Source organism: Biomphalaria glabrata, chromosome 15, assembly GCF_947242115.1.
Source record: "Biomphalaria glabrata chromosome 15, xgBioGlab47.1, whole genome shotgun sequence".
NCBI lineage: Eukaryota > Metazoa > Mollusca > Gastropoda > Planorbidae > Biomphalaria > Biomphalaria glabrata.
Genome location: NC_074725.1, coordinates 14,192,145 through 14,210,942, shown reverse-complemented (window position 1 = coordinate 14,210,942; position 18,798 = coordinate 14,192,145). Strand labels below are relative to the sequence as shown.

Sequence of the window (18,798 nt, the reverse complement as noted above, 5' to 3'; positions counted from 1 at the left end):
GAATGACCTAAACCTTGTTAATTAATCACTAGATTGAATGACCTAAACCTTCTAATTAATCACTAGATTGAATGACCTAAACCTTCTAATTAATCACTAGATTGAATGACCTAAACCTTCTAATTAATCACTAGATTGAATGACCTAAACCTTGTTCAGTAGATTCAAGGGATTGAAACAAAAGAGAAATCATCGGGGAAAACAGTCTATCTTTAGAAATGTGACGATTTGTCTCCTCTTGTCTATTGTCTCCCTTGACTGGATAATTTTTAGTTTGTGCTAAATATTTGTTCATTATTAAATGATACTTTTTGATTATTATAAAGTGTAACGAATACAATGAATTATGTCTAATAGTGACCTCTCCATTGCTGGGGGAAAGCCTGGGCGGTAAATTTGCGAGTGCTGGGCTGCCCACACGTCAGCACACGCCTCTCTTCCATACTGACCGGGTCCAAAGGGATGGCGAGCCATCACAATTTGGGGAATACGAAAAACATGCATATATGTAACCCTGCCAGACCAAGTGTAACAAAGGACGTTTGGGCCACGAGGCCTTCATCAGCTACAAAACAAACAAAAAATAGAAAACAATTAACACAAAATAGTCTTAAGTTAAAACTTATCTGTCCGATGTTGTTCTCTATCGAGGCAGAAAAGAAATGAGCTACGCTGGTGTAAAAGCGCGGGAAAACGGAAGGGGGCGGAGATGTCAGGCAAAGATGAATGGGAAAAGGGGTACCGTAATGTTAGTGCCCATCGCGTATTAAATAAAAGTGTGCTGGTTGTTGATCCCGTTAGGTTGGAGGGTGCCTGACATGTAAATAAGTTTGTTTTCGATCTGCAGACGGGTGTTTTTGTTGTTGCATTGTTGTATGGCAGTGTCGAGGAGGTCGGTGGTACCCCTATGATGTGTGTTATTAAAAGGGATAGAGACGGGCTTAGTGGCAAGGTTACGGATGTCTCTAAGGTGTTCTTGGAGTGGTGTTTTTAAGGTTCTGCCTGTGTTTCCAATATAAACCATCTGACACCTTGAGCATATTATAGCATATATGACTCCTCTACTATTACAGTTAAATTTGCCACTGATCTTGATGGCCATTTTAGGACAGGTGACGGTGGGGGTGGCGAGTGTGTGTTTGCAGGTCTGACAATTACGTCGCTTGGCGACAGGTGGCTGCAGGAGTTTGCCAGAGAGCAGTAGTCTTACTACTGTCCCCCCGCCTACGGGGCTCCAGGACCGGATTTTCTGTTAGGGTTTACTCCCTCAGCCTTAGACCTTACAGGGACACACACACAAGGCAGTGCGGCTATTGACCTATAGCTAGGGGTTTGGTTTGTGGGCAACAGGGCGTGTCCGCACGCCGACGGACCATGCCTGCCTCACACCTTGGGGCCAAACCTCCTCCGAGACCCTTGCAGTTTAGCCTGAGGCTTCGCAGCCTCAGTTTCCATCTGCCACCACGAGGAGGTACTGCATAGGACTTGCTGTGGAAAGGCTATGTACTGGCAAGAGAGACTTACAAAATTGCTCCCCTTTCACAGATGCTAGCCAGCGGTGGCAACAAGTCAAGCTACCACACTAGACGCTTCACACAGTCACTGGACAGATAACTTCTAGAGTCTACCCAGTCTCAGTGTGGATTCAGGAGTGGTAGATCCACTATAGACATGATATCTTCTCTACGACTACTGCAGGAGAAATTCAGAGAGAGAGACAGACCCCTTTACATTGTTTTTGTTGATCTGACTAAAGCTTTTGACATGGTCAGCAGAAGTGGCCTTTTCAAACTCCTGAGGAAAATAGGTTGCCCTCCCAAACTATTGAAGTTGAGTGTTTTCACCAGGAAACTAAATGTACTGTCAAATTCAATGGAGCCCAATCAGCACCTTTTGAGGTTTGCAGTGGTGTCAAGCAGGGATGTGTGCTCGCACCTACTCTGTTTGGCATATTCTTCTCCTGTCTACAGCATTATGCGTACAGCGACATAAACGAAGGTGTGTTTCTCCATACAAGATCCTCTGGAAAACTATTTAATGTATCAAGGCTGCGGGCAAAAACCAAGGTTAGGAAGCTACTCGTCAGGGAACTCCTGTATGCTGATTCTGATATTCAGCTACAGTCCCTCGTTCACAAACTATCTGCTGCTTGCCAGAAGTTCGGCTTAAACATCAGTCAAAGCAAGACTAAGATACTTGTCCAAAACACAAACACTGCACCTCAAGTAAGCATTAATGGCCAACCACTAGAAATTGTTGATCACTTTTGTTACCTTGGCTCCATCATATCCAACAACAATCTACTGGATAAAGACATAAACAACAGGATAGCCAAGGCAATGGCCACCATGTCACGGTTGCAGAAAAGAGTCTGGGAGAACATATTGCTGACTAGCAGTATTAAAGCCCTAGTCTACCGGACCTGTGTGTTGAGCACCTTGCTGTACGGAAGTGAAACATGGTCAACCTACTCATGGCAGGAAAAAAAAGCTGAATGTCTTCCACCTCCGATGCCTAAGGCGGATCCTTAAAATAAGGTGGCAAGATAAGATAACCAATGAGGAAGTGCTACAAAGAGCTGGATGCCAGGACATCCGCTCTGTTATCAGCAGCAGACGCCTTGGCTGGCTTGGCCACGTTCGTAGAATGCCAGTAGGTCGACTTCCACAGGACATCCTGTATGGCGATCTAATAGAAGGCAGGAGAGCCGCTGGTCGCCCACTTTTACGTTATACGGATGTATGCAAACGCGACATGAAGCTCTTCAAAATTGACACTGGCAACTGGGAAGAGGTGGCACTGGACAGATCCACATGGAGAGAGAGCATAAAGGAAGGGTCACAGATTGCAGATGTCATACACAACAGAAGCAGAAAGAAAGGTGAAAATGCAACGGCGCCTGGTGATTATATATGCCCAACCTGCGATCGCAGCTGTGTATCAAGGATTGGCCTCTTTAGTCACACAAGAAGTTGCAAAGGGAAAAGATCGTCTCTCGAGACGTAAAATGCAACAGATGTCTAATAGATAATAAAAGTCAATAGTTATATGATATAGACAACCCGAAATCTCCTTGTTTCTTGATGTAAAAAACAACAGAAAACTGAATAATATCATCATTTCTGTTCTGATTTGTCACGCAGAACGACGGAACTGTTCTAGACCAACCCGGTAAAGATTGGCTTTATTTAGTTAAGAATAACTTTAACATTTTGAGTTACAATACACACACTGGCGCACATTAGACACACAGAAAGAGAGACAGAGACACAGAGAGACACATGCATACACGGAGACTCATACAGAGACACACAGAGAGACACATGCATACAAGGAGACTCATACAGTGACACAGAGAGACAAACACAGATGGAGACACACAGACACATGGAGAGACAGACATTTTCAGATACACAGTAGTAGTCACATTTAATTGATTTGTTTTGTTGTCTCCCCTCACAACTATTTATCCCCCTTTGCTTTGCCGTTTCCCTTTCCTCCCACCACGCTTTTCTAAACACCAAGACACATTTTAGCCTTTTTATTTATTTTTTTTTCATTTCCTTAGCACGTAAAAGGAAATAATTTTTAAACTTAATGTAAAAAAAATAATTGTTAACTACATCTGAGCACTCGAAAGTAAAATATCAAATCAATATTGCAGTGTGTAAGAGTAATTCAAAATGAACCCAGATATTTGTGCAAGGCTTCTATCAACTCTGTCTGTCTGGTACAAATCTTTGTAAAACTTACTTAGGCCACTCCCTCATTCTCGGATTAAGTTCAAAACTTTGCACATTGTCCCTAACAAAACATGATTCGATTAAAACAAATGTTAATTAATTAGAGGTCTACATGATATAGTTTGATGTTGATTAAGGAAAAATAAATCTTGCAGTATTGATAGATATGGCTATAAATGTACAGTTCTTTTCGTGTTTCAGGGACCAACACAGTGTACTTTAAAGGCTAAAGATGTCGATAAATCGAAGCCTCGAATTGAAAACTAAGGTTTGTAGGTCACTGCTCCTTAACCGATTTTTGCGTTTCACTTCCATTTAACGGGGGTAATCAAAAGGTCAGTAACGATGGGGTGCTAGCGAGGACAGAACATTGGGTTACCTTCGCTTTCAAGGTCATCTTCTGTGAAAGCTATTCTTGAAAATTTGTACATGCCGTTGTTAAAGTACACATTGAACCAGGTGATTTGCATAAAAACAAAGGTCATGGTGAGGCTCCCACACAATAAAAAAACTTTCTTGGAATATCTGAATTAAAGAAAATTTTAAAAAATGGTTCAAATAATATTAAAACAAATTCAATAAGGTAATAAATGAGAGCTAGGACACGTTTTTTTCTTGGCATTTTCTAGACACATTATATTCAAGACATTATATTCAAGACATTATATTTAAGACATTATATTTAAGACATTATATTCAAGACCAGGCATGTCAAACACGGCGTTCGGGGGCCGCATGCGGCCCGCGACCGCCTTGCATGCGGCCCGCCTGGCAACCTCAAAAATTATCAAAATAATCTTAAACTATTACACTGGAAAATAAAAGATGACAAGCTACTTGAATTGAAAAATAGTATTTGTTAAACTGAACGAGATTGAGTCTGCAGTCAAAGCCAGCTACATTTTTCAAACTTAATTGCAAGCCATAGCAAATCATTTAGTGAAAGGAGTGTATCGTTAACTGTGGCAAGACCGCACTACAAACAGCGATGTCCTTGCGAACGCCGGTATGGACAGTATAGAGGGACTTCTTATGGTCCGGCAGTTACGCTGGGTAGGGCACGTATCCCGTATGGGAGACGAACGTATGCCTAAGGCAGTCTTTTTTGGTGAGCTGAAAGGTGGTCGAAGTAACAGAGGCGCCCCACGGAAACGCTTCAAAGACCAGCTTAGGCGCCAACTTTCCTTGGCTGACGTAGAAGAGAGCACCTGGTTGCATGCGGCCTCAGAACGAGACAGCTGGAGGTCACTCACGAAGGTTGCGGGATACACATTTGAGACCAAAAGAAAATCCACTGCCGAGGACAAACGCAGACGGCGAAAAGAAAATCTAAATCGAAAACCTGCGGATAATGGTTAGGCTTGGCCTGGATGTGACAAAATTTCTAGGTCACAGCTGGGGCTGCGCAGCCACGGGAAATACTGCACTCCTCGCTAATCCTCGAAGACCAGCCCTATTATCGTTAAAGCTGCCGAAGTAATTTGTCCAGAAAAGGTGAAAGTATTCAAAGTATTAGCGTTGACTAGGAACACTGTGGCAGATAGAATAAATGACATGTCAGTCAGCTCGCGTGAACAATTAAAGAACAAAATAAATTCTGAATTATTCTCATTGACGTAATGAGTCTATAATGAAAGCTACAAATCACCTCACCGTTCGAGATTATCTGATCAAAATTTGTCGTCAGTGATGATAGTGTCAGTGGCAAACAAACTTCCACCCGATATTAATAAACTTGTATCCCAGAAAGATGTCAAGCATCAGGACAGAGAAAAATATGCGCAATCATAGTAATTTTTAATTATTAAATTGTACTATAAATTTAGCTAACTAAGGGACAGGTATGCCATTAATTATTGTATTCTATTGTATTGTTTCTAATTTACATAAAACTAGTAAGCTGTTTTGCAACTGATTTTTGGCTGCGGCCCCTCATGCCATAGTAAGTTTTTTATGCGGCCCATACACCTTAACGAGTTTGACATGCCTGTTCAAGACATTATATTTAAGACATTATATTTAAGACATTATATTTAAGTCATTATATTTAAGACATTATATTCGAGACATTATATTCAAGACATTATATTCAAGACATTATATTCAAGACATTATATTTAAGACATTATATTTAAGACATTATATTCAAGACATTATATTCAAGACATTATATTCAAGACATTATATTCAAGACATTATATTTAAGACCTTGCGTTTTAGACGATTTGTGTATAATTAAATACGATGGTGTGACAAGGTCAATGTCATCAATCACCTGGGGCTCGAAAGCGGTCTTTTCTGGTGGTGTAGTTTTCAAAGTCAAAGAAAACTGTTGTATTAGCACTGTAGTGATAAAGCCTTATTTTATTTATGCTTTCAGTTTTACCAATGTTAATAACAGTAAGTAGATGTAATCGATTAAGTGACATCGCCTCATCATGATATGTACCCAATGTCATCGCGTGAGTCGTCTGCCACAATTCAAACCACGTTCTCTTGAAGAAGACGTTTTAATACGTCCTCGCCATTGCGATTCTAGAGTCTACCCGTGTTACTTACGCTTGAAAAGAAGGGGGGTGGGGGGTGAACATAGACTACTAAAATATGGTGTACCAAGTTCTGGTTCTGAGAATTACTTCAGCAGAAGTCCACCATACGTACTTCAGTGTAGGACAGATCGGCACGGTACATTAGAATGTAGGCCTTGGCGAGAACCTGTGACGTGGTAACCTATGGTCTTATAACACCGTAGAAACACGCTATTGGTCTCCCCTGGCCGTAGGTTGCTGAACACACATCTGTATTCAGGCTTACTATGACGATTGGACTTGGCCTCTAGGGCCCCGCATGTTGGTATGAAGGGCTGACAGTTACAAAATATTTTTTTCCTATCGAGGGAGGGGGGGGGCATCCCACTGCAGTTGACCTCTGGTCAAGGGTCAAGTGTTTGGCCACCATCGTTAAAAATAACAACAATATAAAGAACTAATGCATCCTAATGTCTATCAATCAGTTGTCAGGGATATCTACAAAATGTTCTTTACCAAGATGTCAATAGCACAACAGTCTGCATTCATTTGTTCTTTGATAGTGGCTACATTCATTCATTCATACATTAATACATTCTTTGTTAGTGGCTACATTCATTCATTCATTCTTTGATAGTGGCTACACTCATTCATTCATTCTTTGTTAGTGGTTACATTCACTAATTCATTCTTTGATAGTGGCTACATTCATGCATTCATTCTTTGATAGTGGCTACATTCGTTCGTTCATTCTTTGATAGTGGCTACATTCATTCATTCATTCTTTCATAGAAACTACATTCATTCATTCTATGAATTAGACTTTAATTTATTCATTATTTGATAGTGGCTTTATTAGTTTATTCATTCTTTCATAGTGGCTACATTCATTCATTGATACATTAATACATTCATTAATAGTGGCTACATTCATTCATTCATATATTAATACATTCTTTGATAGTGGCTACATTCATTCATTCATACATTAATACATTCTTTGATAGTTATTATATTCATTCATCCATTATCTGATAGTGGCTACATTCGTTCGTTCATTCTTTGATAGTGGCTACATTCATTCATTCCTTCATAGTGGTTACATTCATTCATTCTTTTATAGAAGCTACATTCATTCTTTCATTCATTCTATAATAGTGTCTACTTTAATTTATTCATTATTTAATAGTGGCTTTATTAGTTTATTCATTCTTTCATAGTGGCTACATTCATTCATTCATTATTTCATAGTAGCTACATTCATTCATTCATTCTCTCAAATCGGCTACATTCATTCATTATTCGATAGTGGCTACATTTATTCATTCATTCATTCAAGGTGACGACATTTATTCATTCATTCTTTCATAGTTGCTATATTCATTCATTAATTCTTTGAAAGTGGCTACATTCATTTATTCATTCTCTGATAATGGTTACATTAATTTATTCATTCTTTGATAGTGGCTACGTTAATCCATTCATTCTTTCATTGTGGCTACATTCATTCATTCATTCTTTCAAATTACATTCATTAATTCTTTCATTGTGGCTACATTCATTCATTCATTCTTTCATTGTGGCTACATTCATTCATTCATTCTTTCAAATTACATTCATTCATTCTTTCATTGTGGCTACATTCATTCATTCATTCTTTCATTGTGGCTACATTCATTCATTCATTCTTTCAAATTACATTCATTCATTCTTTCATTGTGGCTACATTCATTCATTCATTCTTTCAAATTACATTCATTCATTCTTTCAAATTACATTCATTCATTCTTTCATTGTGGCTACATTCTTTCATTCATTCTTTCATTGTGGCTACATTCATTCATTCATTCTTTCAAATTACATTCATTCATTCTTTCTTTCAAAGTGACTACATTAATTCATTCATTCTTTCATTGTGGCTACATTCATTCATTCATTCTTTCAAATTACATTCATTCATTCTTTCATTGTGACTACATTAATTCATTCATTCTTTCATTGTGGCTACATTCATTCATTCATTCTTTCAAATTACATTCATTCATTCTTTCATTGTGGCTACATTCATTCATTCATTCTTTCAAATTACATTCATTCATTCTTTCTTTCAAATCACATTCATTCATTCTTTCTTTCATAGTGTTTACTTTCATTTATTCATTCTTTCATTGTGGCTACATTTATTTATTCTTTTATAATGGCTGCATTCATTTATTCATTCAGTGCCTCTGCATTTTTGTCTTACTCACATAAAATAATGATTAATGATGAATAATCTGTTATTGTTTGTGCTATAAAAGAGAAAGAGTGAGGGAGCTTGTGCTTTTATTCTAAAGGGAGCTTAGTAAAGAGTTATAGATTCTGAATGATTTATGTTCTCCTTGGGAGGAAAAGAAGTCTTGTAATACGTAGTCCAGCGTTTCACAACTGGATGAAAAGTGTCTCCAGACGTTACAGGAGAGAAATAAGGTCCGAATTAACTTTAAATCATTTCCAAAGATTAGAATAAGTGTCACACAGTTGTGTGATAAATCAAAGTCTACTTGGAAATGAAGATTTAATCAATGGTTGATTGCAGAAACAATTTTGGTTGACTATATTGGCTACTTGTGTAGAAAACACTGCTGTTCCTTTACACCAGGTTGAGAAGCCCTGGTGAGTATAATGGATGACGAAAGGTAACGTCTCTATGAAGTGTGTGTCACGTGCAAGTGACGGCGAGGGAAAACTGGCTGACGTTTTGGCTTGATGTAGCGTGAATCTAGATCTACTGGGAGTGTCAGAAGTACTAGTTGGGGAATCCGTCAAAATGATGGGTTGATAATAAAGCCATTTGATGAATAATGAAAGGAAACACTGTATGGCATGAAGACGAGTTACTCAAAGGTTAATAAAAGTTGACTGTCTGTTCTACTTGCCGTTGTGTCTGACATTAAATATGTCATTAAAGGATGTAGATTTACTATTTCCTTTTAAATTTCTTTTTTTTTTTTTGCCTATTTGAAATAGACTGAAAACTACTAAAAAAAAACTCAAGCGTTTTGTCCGATGCCAAGATTAAATCAGGTTTCAGTATAGGTTTTATCTTCAGAAACCAAAATAGTCTACTTACGTGAAGAACTGCTTGATCTAGATATAAATGCGCAGTACATCTCAAATGTAATACAATCGACTCAATTTTATAGACCGATATTAGATAGTTTATTCGACTCCATCCTAAAGTTACTGGTCACTGATTTAGGAATAGCTAATTGATCCCATCCAATGTTTCGGGTCTTTGATGTAGGACTAGTGGCTTCACCCCATTCTAATGTTACGGATCTATGATATAGGATTACTAATTAGACACATTTTTAATGTTTCAGATATCTGATTTAGAACTAGTTAGTTGACCCCACTCCATAGTTATAAATCTCTTATATAGGACTTGTGATAAGACCCATATTAATATTTCAGATATCTGATTTAGGACTAGTTATTGGACCTGCTATATATGTCACAGATAAGAAAAGTAATATGTTCTACCAGTGTTGTAGCTAGCGGTTTGGGCTCCCGATGGGTATGATCGTATTAGGGGCCCCTGCATTTTGACATTCGAATTCATGATATGAGATAATGTACTTAATAAATATATGTCAAGTTTGATCTGGTACTCTATATAAGTAATATTAATAACAAACAAAAATATCATTAAGACTCTTATAATGGAAAAATACCGTTGTATATTGGCAAGATAATGCACAAGTGACAAATCTCAATTTGAATCGCCTCACGTCGTGCTGTCTGTGCAGCAGAAGGCATCTATAACATCTGCTAGATCAATGCTGTCTAGTAGTGTTGACTCCATGTGAACAGCAAGATTACATGGCAGTGGCGTAATATTTAATGTAAAAAAAAATAGGACATTCATTGGGGGGGGGGGGGGGCACTCAAGTGGGAGCTGGGGGGGGGGAGGGATTTACGATCCCCCCTTCCCTCAGCACTGTTTTGTTGAGACGGCTTTAACAGTCTGTAGATGAGAGGCTCAGAGAAGAACAAGCAGGCTTACGAAGAGAAAGATCATGTGCACAGCAGATCTTCGTTCTACGAAATATTATAGTTCAGTTGAGTACCAACAACGGCTAACGATCAGTGTCTTAGACTTTAAGAAAGCGTTTGATAGTGTCCACCGAGAATCACTATGGAAAATAGTTAGAGAATGCGGCATCCCAGACAAATTCGTCCAGATCCTACGACACCTATACAGTCAGTCTAGTTGCTGTATTAAAACAGAAGAAGGAACAACAGAGTTTTTTACAATCAAGACAGGGGGCAATCCTATCTCCCTTCCTTTTCCTCCTAGCCATCGACTACATAATGAGGAGAGCAATGAACCAGACTGCATATGGTATTCCATGGCGTGAACAAAACCGAATGACGGACTTGAATTCGCCAATGACGGAGAGCCTAGACAGAGAGGCACCAAAAATTGGCTTCAGCATAAACTTAGATTAGACTAAAATTCTGCAAGTGGGACATAAGGCAAAGGGTGCCCCGTCAGAATTGGCGAGTCAAAGCTTGAAGAGCTGGACAAGTTCACGTACCTTGGCAGCATCATAACAAATGATGGAGATGCTTACCATGATGTAGCGTGCCGAATAGGAAAGGCAGGGAGCATTTTCCAAAGGCTGCTGCCTATTTGGACAAGACAAGCCATTGGACTCGAGACAAAATACACCTTCTCAAGACAATCGTCATTCCAACTGCAACATATACATGTGAGACATGGAAGTCATCTGTCAAAATTGAGAAAAAACTAAATGTGGCTCAACAAAAATGGCTGAGACGGATTTTGGGAGTCAGTTACACAGATCGGGTCTCAAACAAGGAAATCCTATGCCTAACTGGGAGTCGAACACTTAGTGAGGTTGTGACAGAGCGTCGCATGAGATTAGCGGGACATGTTCTACGACAAAATGAGCTACGCATACCAAGAGTTGCGATGACATGGAGGTCAAAACGAGGAAAGCGCAAACAAGGACGTCCTCGTATTACTTGGCGCCACACCTTCATGGAGGGCCTCAGAAACAGTGGACATCAGGTGGGAGGAGGCTTCAGACATTGCCAATGATAGATCTTTATTGAGACAGCTTACCGCCCAATGCGCGGAACGGCGCGGAAGGATCTAAGTCTAAGTAAGTAAGTCTTCCCCCACCCTGGCTACGCCACTGTCTTCTACAGTGCTCATCTAATAGTTCTTGATTAGCCTGAATTTTTATTATACAATTTAAGCAAATCGGCACACGAATACAACAAACAAAAGTCCGATTCTGTTTACAAACAAACTAAAATTATGTATGGAAGTTTTGTCATTCAAATAATATTTCCATTGAATACAGTAATACAGATTTATTTTTATTTTTTGTTTGTATATGTAATCATTTTTTGTATGCTAAATTTTTTATTGGAACTCTCAAAGTCTCTACAATGCAATTTATTTGCTTATGTTTGGGTTAAGGTTCTAAATAAAAAGAAAAGAAACTTTTCATTAGCATCTACAGTTGAGAAGAAAGATGAATGAGGCACAATGATGTATCGAGAATAGAAATAACATTTAGATACGTGCTGAATAGATTGTGGGGAAATAGCCTGGCATAATCACGTACACTCTATTTACTATCAAAACGATGTAAAAATATGTTAGACATGGGGCTTATTTTCTATCAAAACAGAATGTCGTAAAGACCGGTTAGACAAGGGCTTATTTTCTATCAAAATGTAGTTGTAAAGACTGGTTGGACTTGGGCTTATTTTCTATCAAAATGTAATGTCGTAAAGACCGGTTGGACATGGGCTTATTTTCTATCAAAACACAATGTTGTAAAGACCTGTTGGACATGGGCTTATTTTCTATCAAAATGTGATGTCATAAAGACCGGTTGGACATGGGCTTATTTTCTATCAAAACACAATGTTGTAAAGACCTGTTGGACATGGGCTTATTTTCTATCAAAATGTAATGTCGTAAAGACCTGTTGGACATGGGATTATTTTCTATCCAAATGTAATGTCGTAAAGACCTGTTGGACATGGGCTTATTTTCTATCCAAATGTAATGTCGTAAACACCGGTTGGACATGGGTTTATTTTCTATCAAAAGGAAATGTCGTAAAGACCGGTTGGACATGAGCTTATTTCTATCTCATTGCGAGCCTTTCAGGAATAAATGGCAAGCTTAAACTATAAATCAATTTTACGGTATGTTTGGGTTTAAGTTTTAGATTTTTTTTTTAATGATGATACTTACTTTTGCCAGAAGTCCATTGTGTTGAAAGATAGGATTCTTTGACTCAAAGTCAGACGAAACATAATCTGTAATTGTGTTAAGAACAAATGTAAAACTAGTTTTTTATAATTAGTATGTCAATGTGAAATGCATATAAATACATAAGACCAGAAATCTTAAAAAACAAGGTTACAAAGACGGTTTGTGTTGAAACAGAAACTCAAAATCGGCCCCCGAAGTGGTCCTCCCAGTCAAGTAAAAACTGCAGGTTTCAATATTTTCAGAAATAATATTAGAATGAAATTCTATCAAAGGCGTATGACAGAGAAGAATGGAGAAAGAAAGTTGACCGATCTGGTGTGGTGCCCCAATGGTCCAGCAGACAAAGGGATAGCCGAAAGTGAAGGTGAAGTTAGATATGAACCTGGCCTAATTATCAAATAATGATTATCTAATTATTTTTTAAATTGTCAATCTCTTATTGTAGGTCTCAATAACATATGTAAGACATTTCTGTAAAAAAAAAATCATTTAGTTATGCAATGAAGTGTAATGTTTGTGTACTACAGTTCATTAGATAGTATGAAAAAAATACTTATTGTTGTACTAAATTATATTCCGCTTATATATGCATATTAAATAGATTTTTTTCTTTAAAAGAAAAATTAATATTTTTCTTAGTAGTTGGTATGATAGAACTTACTTTACTAAGCAATACATTTGTAAAAATTTTTTTTATTTTGTTTATTACAAAAAATCGAAAACTGTTTGCATAAATTGAGTGTTCAAAATATTGTAAAATGTCATGTCCCTTACTAAATAGCCTCCTGTGTTTGTTACCATTAATAGTGAATAGTTATCAAAATGATTTATTTTTATGAAAAAACATTGTTGATTTTAAAAATTAAATTTTTCTCTTTCAGAAAGGAAAAAATAGCCGTTGCATCAGAACTTGAAAAGGTCTAAAATATCATGATGTCATATTTTCAATATCTTTTCTTGTTTACGAGATCTGAACAAGACGGACGGACGTATGGACAGAGTCCGACAGACAGACCACACAAAACTAATAGCGTCTTTTCCCCTTTCGGGGACGCTAAAAAAACACAACAGAAAGTAAATTGCAATGCATTTTTTAACCAGATGAACATAATTTTTTAGCTTTTGACAAGCGAAATGTCTTAATAATTAGCGTTACAAACGTGCTAATTGTGTCAACATAACCTAGCGAATATGTCATGCTAACCTTTCATGACTTTGAAGAAATTAATGTAAAAAAACAGATGTAGGCCTACTTTTTAATATTATGTCATTTCTTTTTTTATCAGCTCTGACGTACGTTGAAGCTAAGAATTGAATAAACGATCTAGTCCGACCCCATGGCTTTTTTTCCCAAATATGTACTTTCACTAACGAAGTCTAATAATAACGCAAAGCAGAGATGGTCAAACTACGCCCTGAGGGCCTGATCCAGCCAGTGACACAGTGCTGCTCAAAGTGTATAATAAAGCCCTAAAGGCTAAGTTCTATTGGTCTATGACTATGTGGTCTGTTAAGATGTGGCCTGTGAAGATGTGGTCTGTGACGATGTGGTCTGTTAAGATGTGGCCTGTGACGGTGTGGCCTGTGACAATGTAGCCCTTGAAGATGTGGCCTGTGACGATGTGGTCTGTGACGATGTGGTCTGTGACAATGTGGCCTGTGACAATGTGGTCTGAGAAGATGTGGCCTGTGACGATGTGGTCTGTGACTATGTGGTCTGTGACGATGTGGCCTGTGACAATGTGGTCTGAGAAGATGTGGCCTGTGACGATGTGGTCTGTGACTATGTGGTCTGTGACGATGTGGCCTGTGACAATGTGGCCTGTGACGATGTGGTCTGTGACTATGTGGTCTGTGACGATGTAGTCTGTGACGATGTGGTCTGTGACAATGTAGCCCTTGAAGATGTGGCATGTGACGATGTGGTCTGTGACGATGTGGTCTGTGACGATGTGGTCTGTGACGATGTGGTCTGTGACGATGTGGTCTGTGACGATGTGGTCTATGACGATGTAGCCCTTGAAGATGTGGTCTGTGACGATGTGGTCTGTGACGATGTGGTCTGTGACGATGTGGTCTGTGACGATGTAGCCCTTGAAGATGTGGTCTGTGACGATGTGGTCTGTGACGATGTGGTCTGTGACGATGTGGTCTGTGACGATGTGGTCTGTGACGATGTGGTCTGTGACGATGTGGTCTGTTACGATGTGGTCTGTGACTATGTGGTCTGTGACAATGTGGCCTGTGACGATGTGGCCTGTGACGATGTAGCCTATAACGATGTGACCTGTGACACTATATTTTTAGATTTAAATCATTGAGAGTTCAACATTTTACTCTCTTAAATGTATGTTTGGCTATACTCTTAATTAAGAATACACATTTTAAAAATAGATCTACAATTTACTTTCATTTTATAAAACGTAACAAGACAGCGAGATTTATATCTGATCTATATCTTTACTTATTATAGATCTACACTATTATACAGAAAACATTTCAACTTCTATTGGTAGGTACTATTTGTCTACATAAAGCTTATATCAGTGATGCCCAAAATACGGCCCTCGGGCCAGATCCGGCCCGCGACGTGGTTCCATCCGGCCCGCCGAAATGTTGGCACGGAGAGTAGACAACCTCCTCCAAAAAAAAAAAAAGGTTGACTTATGTATCTTTACCTACGTTAGGGCCCTCAATTTTTCTTTAATTGATTGGTACCATGACGTTTTACATTAGTGTGTTTATGAAATGAGAATCTACCACAAAAAGAAGACGGATCTTAATTTTTTTTTGTGGAGCATGACCATAAGCCAACATATTTGATTTGTAAAGAAAGTGTGGCTATTTAAAAAACAACAACATATAAACGTCAGTAAGAAACAAATATGACGACATTCTTGGTTTGAGCCGCGAATAAAAAGATAGTTCAACTACGCCTACAGATTGGAGGATCGATGGGAATATTTACCAAAAAGCGACAAGATGAATCGGTAGTAAAGCTAGCTACAATGTTGCTCTATTTTAAGTAGAGAAATTAAGACATTTTCAGACGCGTGAAAAAAATCGCTTAATGTAAGTACTAGATCCACGGGCTTCTAATCAATTAATTACAAATTCAGGTAAATTTCATTTCTTTTTTTTTTTTGTACCTTTTCGTTCATGTGGCCCGCGACACGAGTGTCAGAAATTATAATGGCCCGCAGGTCGAATTAGGTTGGGCATCACTGGCTTACATAATTGAAACAAAAACAAACTAAAACTTATCTTATCTTATATGATACAGACGTTACTTCAAAAAAGAAGATGATTACGTCCTACACGTCATGCATTTAGTCATGCATATTAACCAATGTCCTAAATTCTGCCAAGTCACTGGTTTTCCTGGTTAGCTCAGGCAACCCATTCCATGCTCTAATAGCGCATCTAATAACTTATTTATTTTATTTTATAGGTCAAGAATATAGATCTGTAGGCCTACACAGTCATTCTGCGCTTTGGTAAACCATCTATCTCTGTCATCAATGTAGCCTTTAGATGATACTTATCATACTAGAAATATCTAGATCTAGAAAGTCTAGATATACTTATTAACTTACACTTTATACATAGATATAATAATTTTTTTTTAAAATAATACATTCTTCAATAGCAGTCTACACCAAGACTAATGCCCTGACCTCACAGATAAACTGGTAGCCTACAAAATAAAGTCTATTCAATTCATACTTTAATCAAATATATGTAGGCCTACAAGCAAATATTTTTATTTGAAAGACGGATTTAGGTCGATTAGCTATTTTGATAGCTCCATTCATACTATTTTCACATTCTCTTTCTTATAGCATTATTATTTCGTTTAATTGTTTACAAAACACTCTCAGTGACTATATCGACAGTGATTCGCAAATTAAGACCCGCGGGCCGAGGGTAACATATGGCTAGTTATACATAAAACACTGAACCATAATTTTCACATATAAAAAACAGAATTTAATAAAATACCAAAGACACAAAGTAGGCTATAATATGTATTCCATATGCCAATTCTTACAAGTCTTCTATAATCAGGTCAAACACTTTGAAGACTTATAATAAATCCTTATTAAGAAAATCCAAGTTGAGTACTTAATATAATACCTATACACCAAAACAGAAAAATGAAGTGATTATAGTTTACCTGAAGAGATATTCTGGAGCGTTTAATTTTATAAATCAATATTTTTCCCCTTTTATTACAACGGATCATTATTATCCTCAACTATAACTGTAGTGCTGACATATCTAGAGCAGTGGTTCTCAAACTTTTTTGTCTCGTAGACCCCTTTACATGTTTGCTAGTTTTCGGTAGACCGCCTGCTTAACTTATATTTCACTTTTTGCAAATTCATCAACTCCATTTTTAAAACTAATTTGTAACTGTAGTAGGTGGAAGAGTGAAAAGGTAATTTAAAGCTACATATAAAGTTACAGAGATTTATCTTTTTTTTATTCATAAAATTAAAATTTAAGCCAATTAAAATAACAATTAATATTTATTACTGGAATAATTAAACACACTGGAATTTATTTTTATTTTGCACGTCTATTATCCGTTGCTATTTTTGCTATTGATATTATGTTTCATATAGGAATTTGTTGTTCAATGATGTAATCATCAAACATTAAATATTAATTTATCAATTAAGTGATATGCCTTATGTATCATTGTAAAAGTTTTCGCAAAGAGCAGTTTCTCTTGTATTTCTTGATCTTTCATGTGTGGCTCAAATATTGAGACTACGGAACTGTTTTCACTAACGTGACAACGGGCAAAGGTGAGTAACTGGCGCCTAAACCAGTCAGCTTCGAGCAGGATGGGCTCTTTAGCCTTGGCTAGCTACCCCTTAGTGGGTCAACCCTGTTAAAAATAAGGAGCCGGCGACCCTTAAGCAGTTTGCAGCAAACAGCACTACATTCTGTCAGAGCCAATGATACCGCTGATCTAAAACTTTATGCCTGTCGTTTGCAAAGAATTACATAAGAAGCCTTTCATTTGATTACTCATGCCCCCGATGTGCCCTTGATCTGTAGTGTTGCTGAAAGAAACTCTTTTATAATTTCAGATGTAGATTTGTGTAAAACAGTTTTTAAAACTACTTCAACGGCTGGTAAAATCAAGGTTTTACCTTTAGTGTTTTCCGTATTTTCCTATAAGTAATGAGATATTGTACGACGCTCACAAACCACCAACTCCTCTATGATGTCGAAGAGAGATTTTGTGAGTCTATTCTGAACTTTATCTTTGAGTGTTCGAAAGTTTTGAAAATGTTGATCTACTTTGTCAGGGTGGCATCATCTCAGATGATGTTCCAGCGCAATTAGTTTCATGTTGTCATAAAAAGGTACTAAGGCAGCCGCTTGCTTGACAAGGAAAGAATGAAGCCCAGTTTTAAATAATCAACGCTGTACAGTCTACTTTGTTAAACATTAGTTACATGTAGATAAAATTGAGCTATTCAAATAAGTATTGAAATTAAATGCAACAATTTTTCGTTTGAATAGCAGGATACATATTTAAAGGATGAACTAAGGTACAAATCACATATTTGTGTAGGAAATAATTATATAAATGGGATGTGAAAAATTAAATTAACGACCTACTTAAATGAAATCTATTATCGTAGACCCCCTTGGATATCTCATAGACCCCTAATTTATTTTTTCACTTTCGTAAACCCCTTGTAAGTCTTCGTAGACCCCTGGGGGTCTAAATAGACCACTTTGGGAATCACTGATCTAGATCTAGATCTAGTCTATTCATTTCAACCAGATTTATTAATATATATATATATATATATATATATATATATATATATATATATATGCATTCAACGTCACGTGACGCAGCGCGAGAGATTAGCGTTTGGTTTCCCATTGAACTCCATGTCATGCTCTAGTTCTGATGAAAGGTGACAGGAAGTCTCTGAAACGTGAGAGGACTCTATAGGGTTCTTTGGTGCAGATGTACAGCATAACACTCTAGAAGTAAAAAATAAGAGTTGTGCCCACGCATAGGGGACATTACTCTGGTAGCCAAGATTACTGGTTAAACTTTTTTTGTCATAACCTGAAAGAGTTCTTATTTCAAGTTTGTTTATATTCAAGTATCTATCGTAACATGGTGGCAGGGGCGTACACATTTAATAAAGGTAAACGATAACCAAGAGAATATATAGAAGCT

At 37.5% G+C, this 18,798-nt stretch overlaps 1 protein-coding gene across 5 annotated transcripts in view; it reads right to left on the bottom strand.

Moving 5' to 3' along the window:
- Nucleotides 1-18,798, bottom strand: part of LOC106055664 (carbohydrate sulfotransferase 15-like) — a 46,213-nt gene that overhangs the window by 15,165 nt on the left and 12,250 nt on the right. For 3 of the 5 annotated variants that reach the window (XM_056012650.1, XM_056012652.1, XM_013212021.2), the window contains exons 2-3: nt 12,558-12,622; nt 4,123-4,268 (exon numbers count right to left, since the gene is read on the bottom strand). In XM_056012650.1, the coding sequence (XP_055868625.1) occupies nt 4,123-4,268; nt 12,558-12,619 (208 nt within the window). In that variant the 5' untranslated portion in view covers nt 12,620-12,622. Of the gene's footprint in view, nt 1-4,122; nt 4,269-12,557; nt 12,623-16,755; nt 17,252-18,798 lie in introns of those variants that run through there. The other 2 variants (XM_056012649.1, XM_056012651.1) reach the window with 2 other exon arrangements.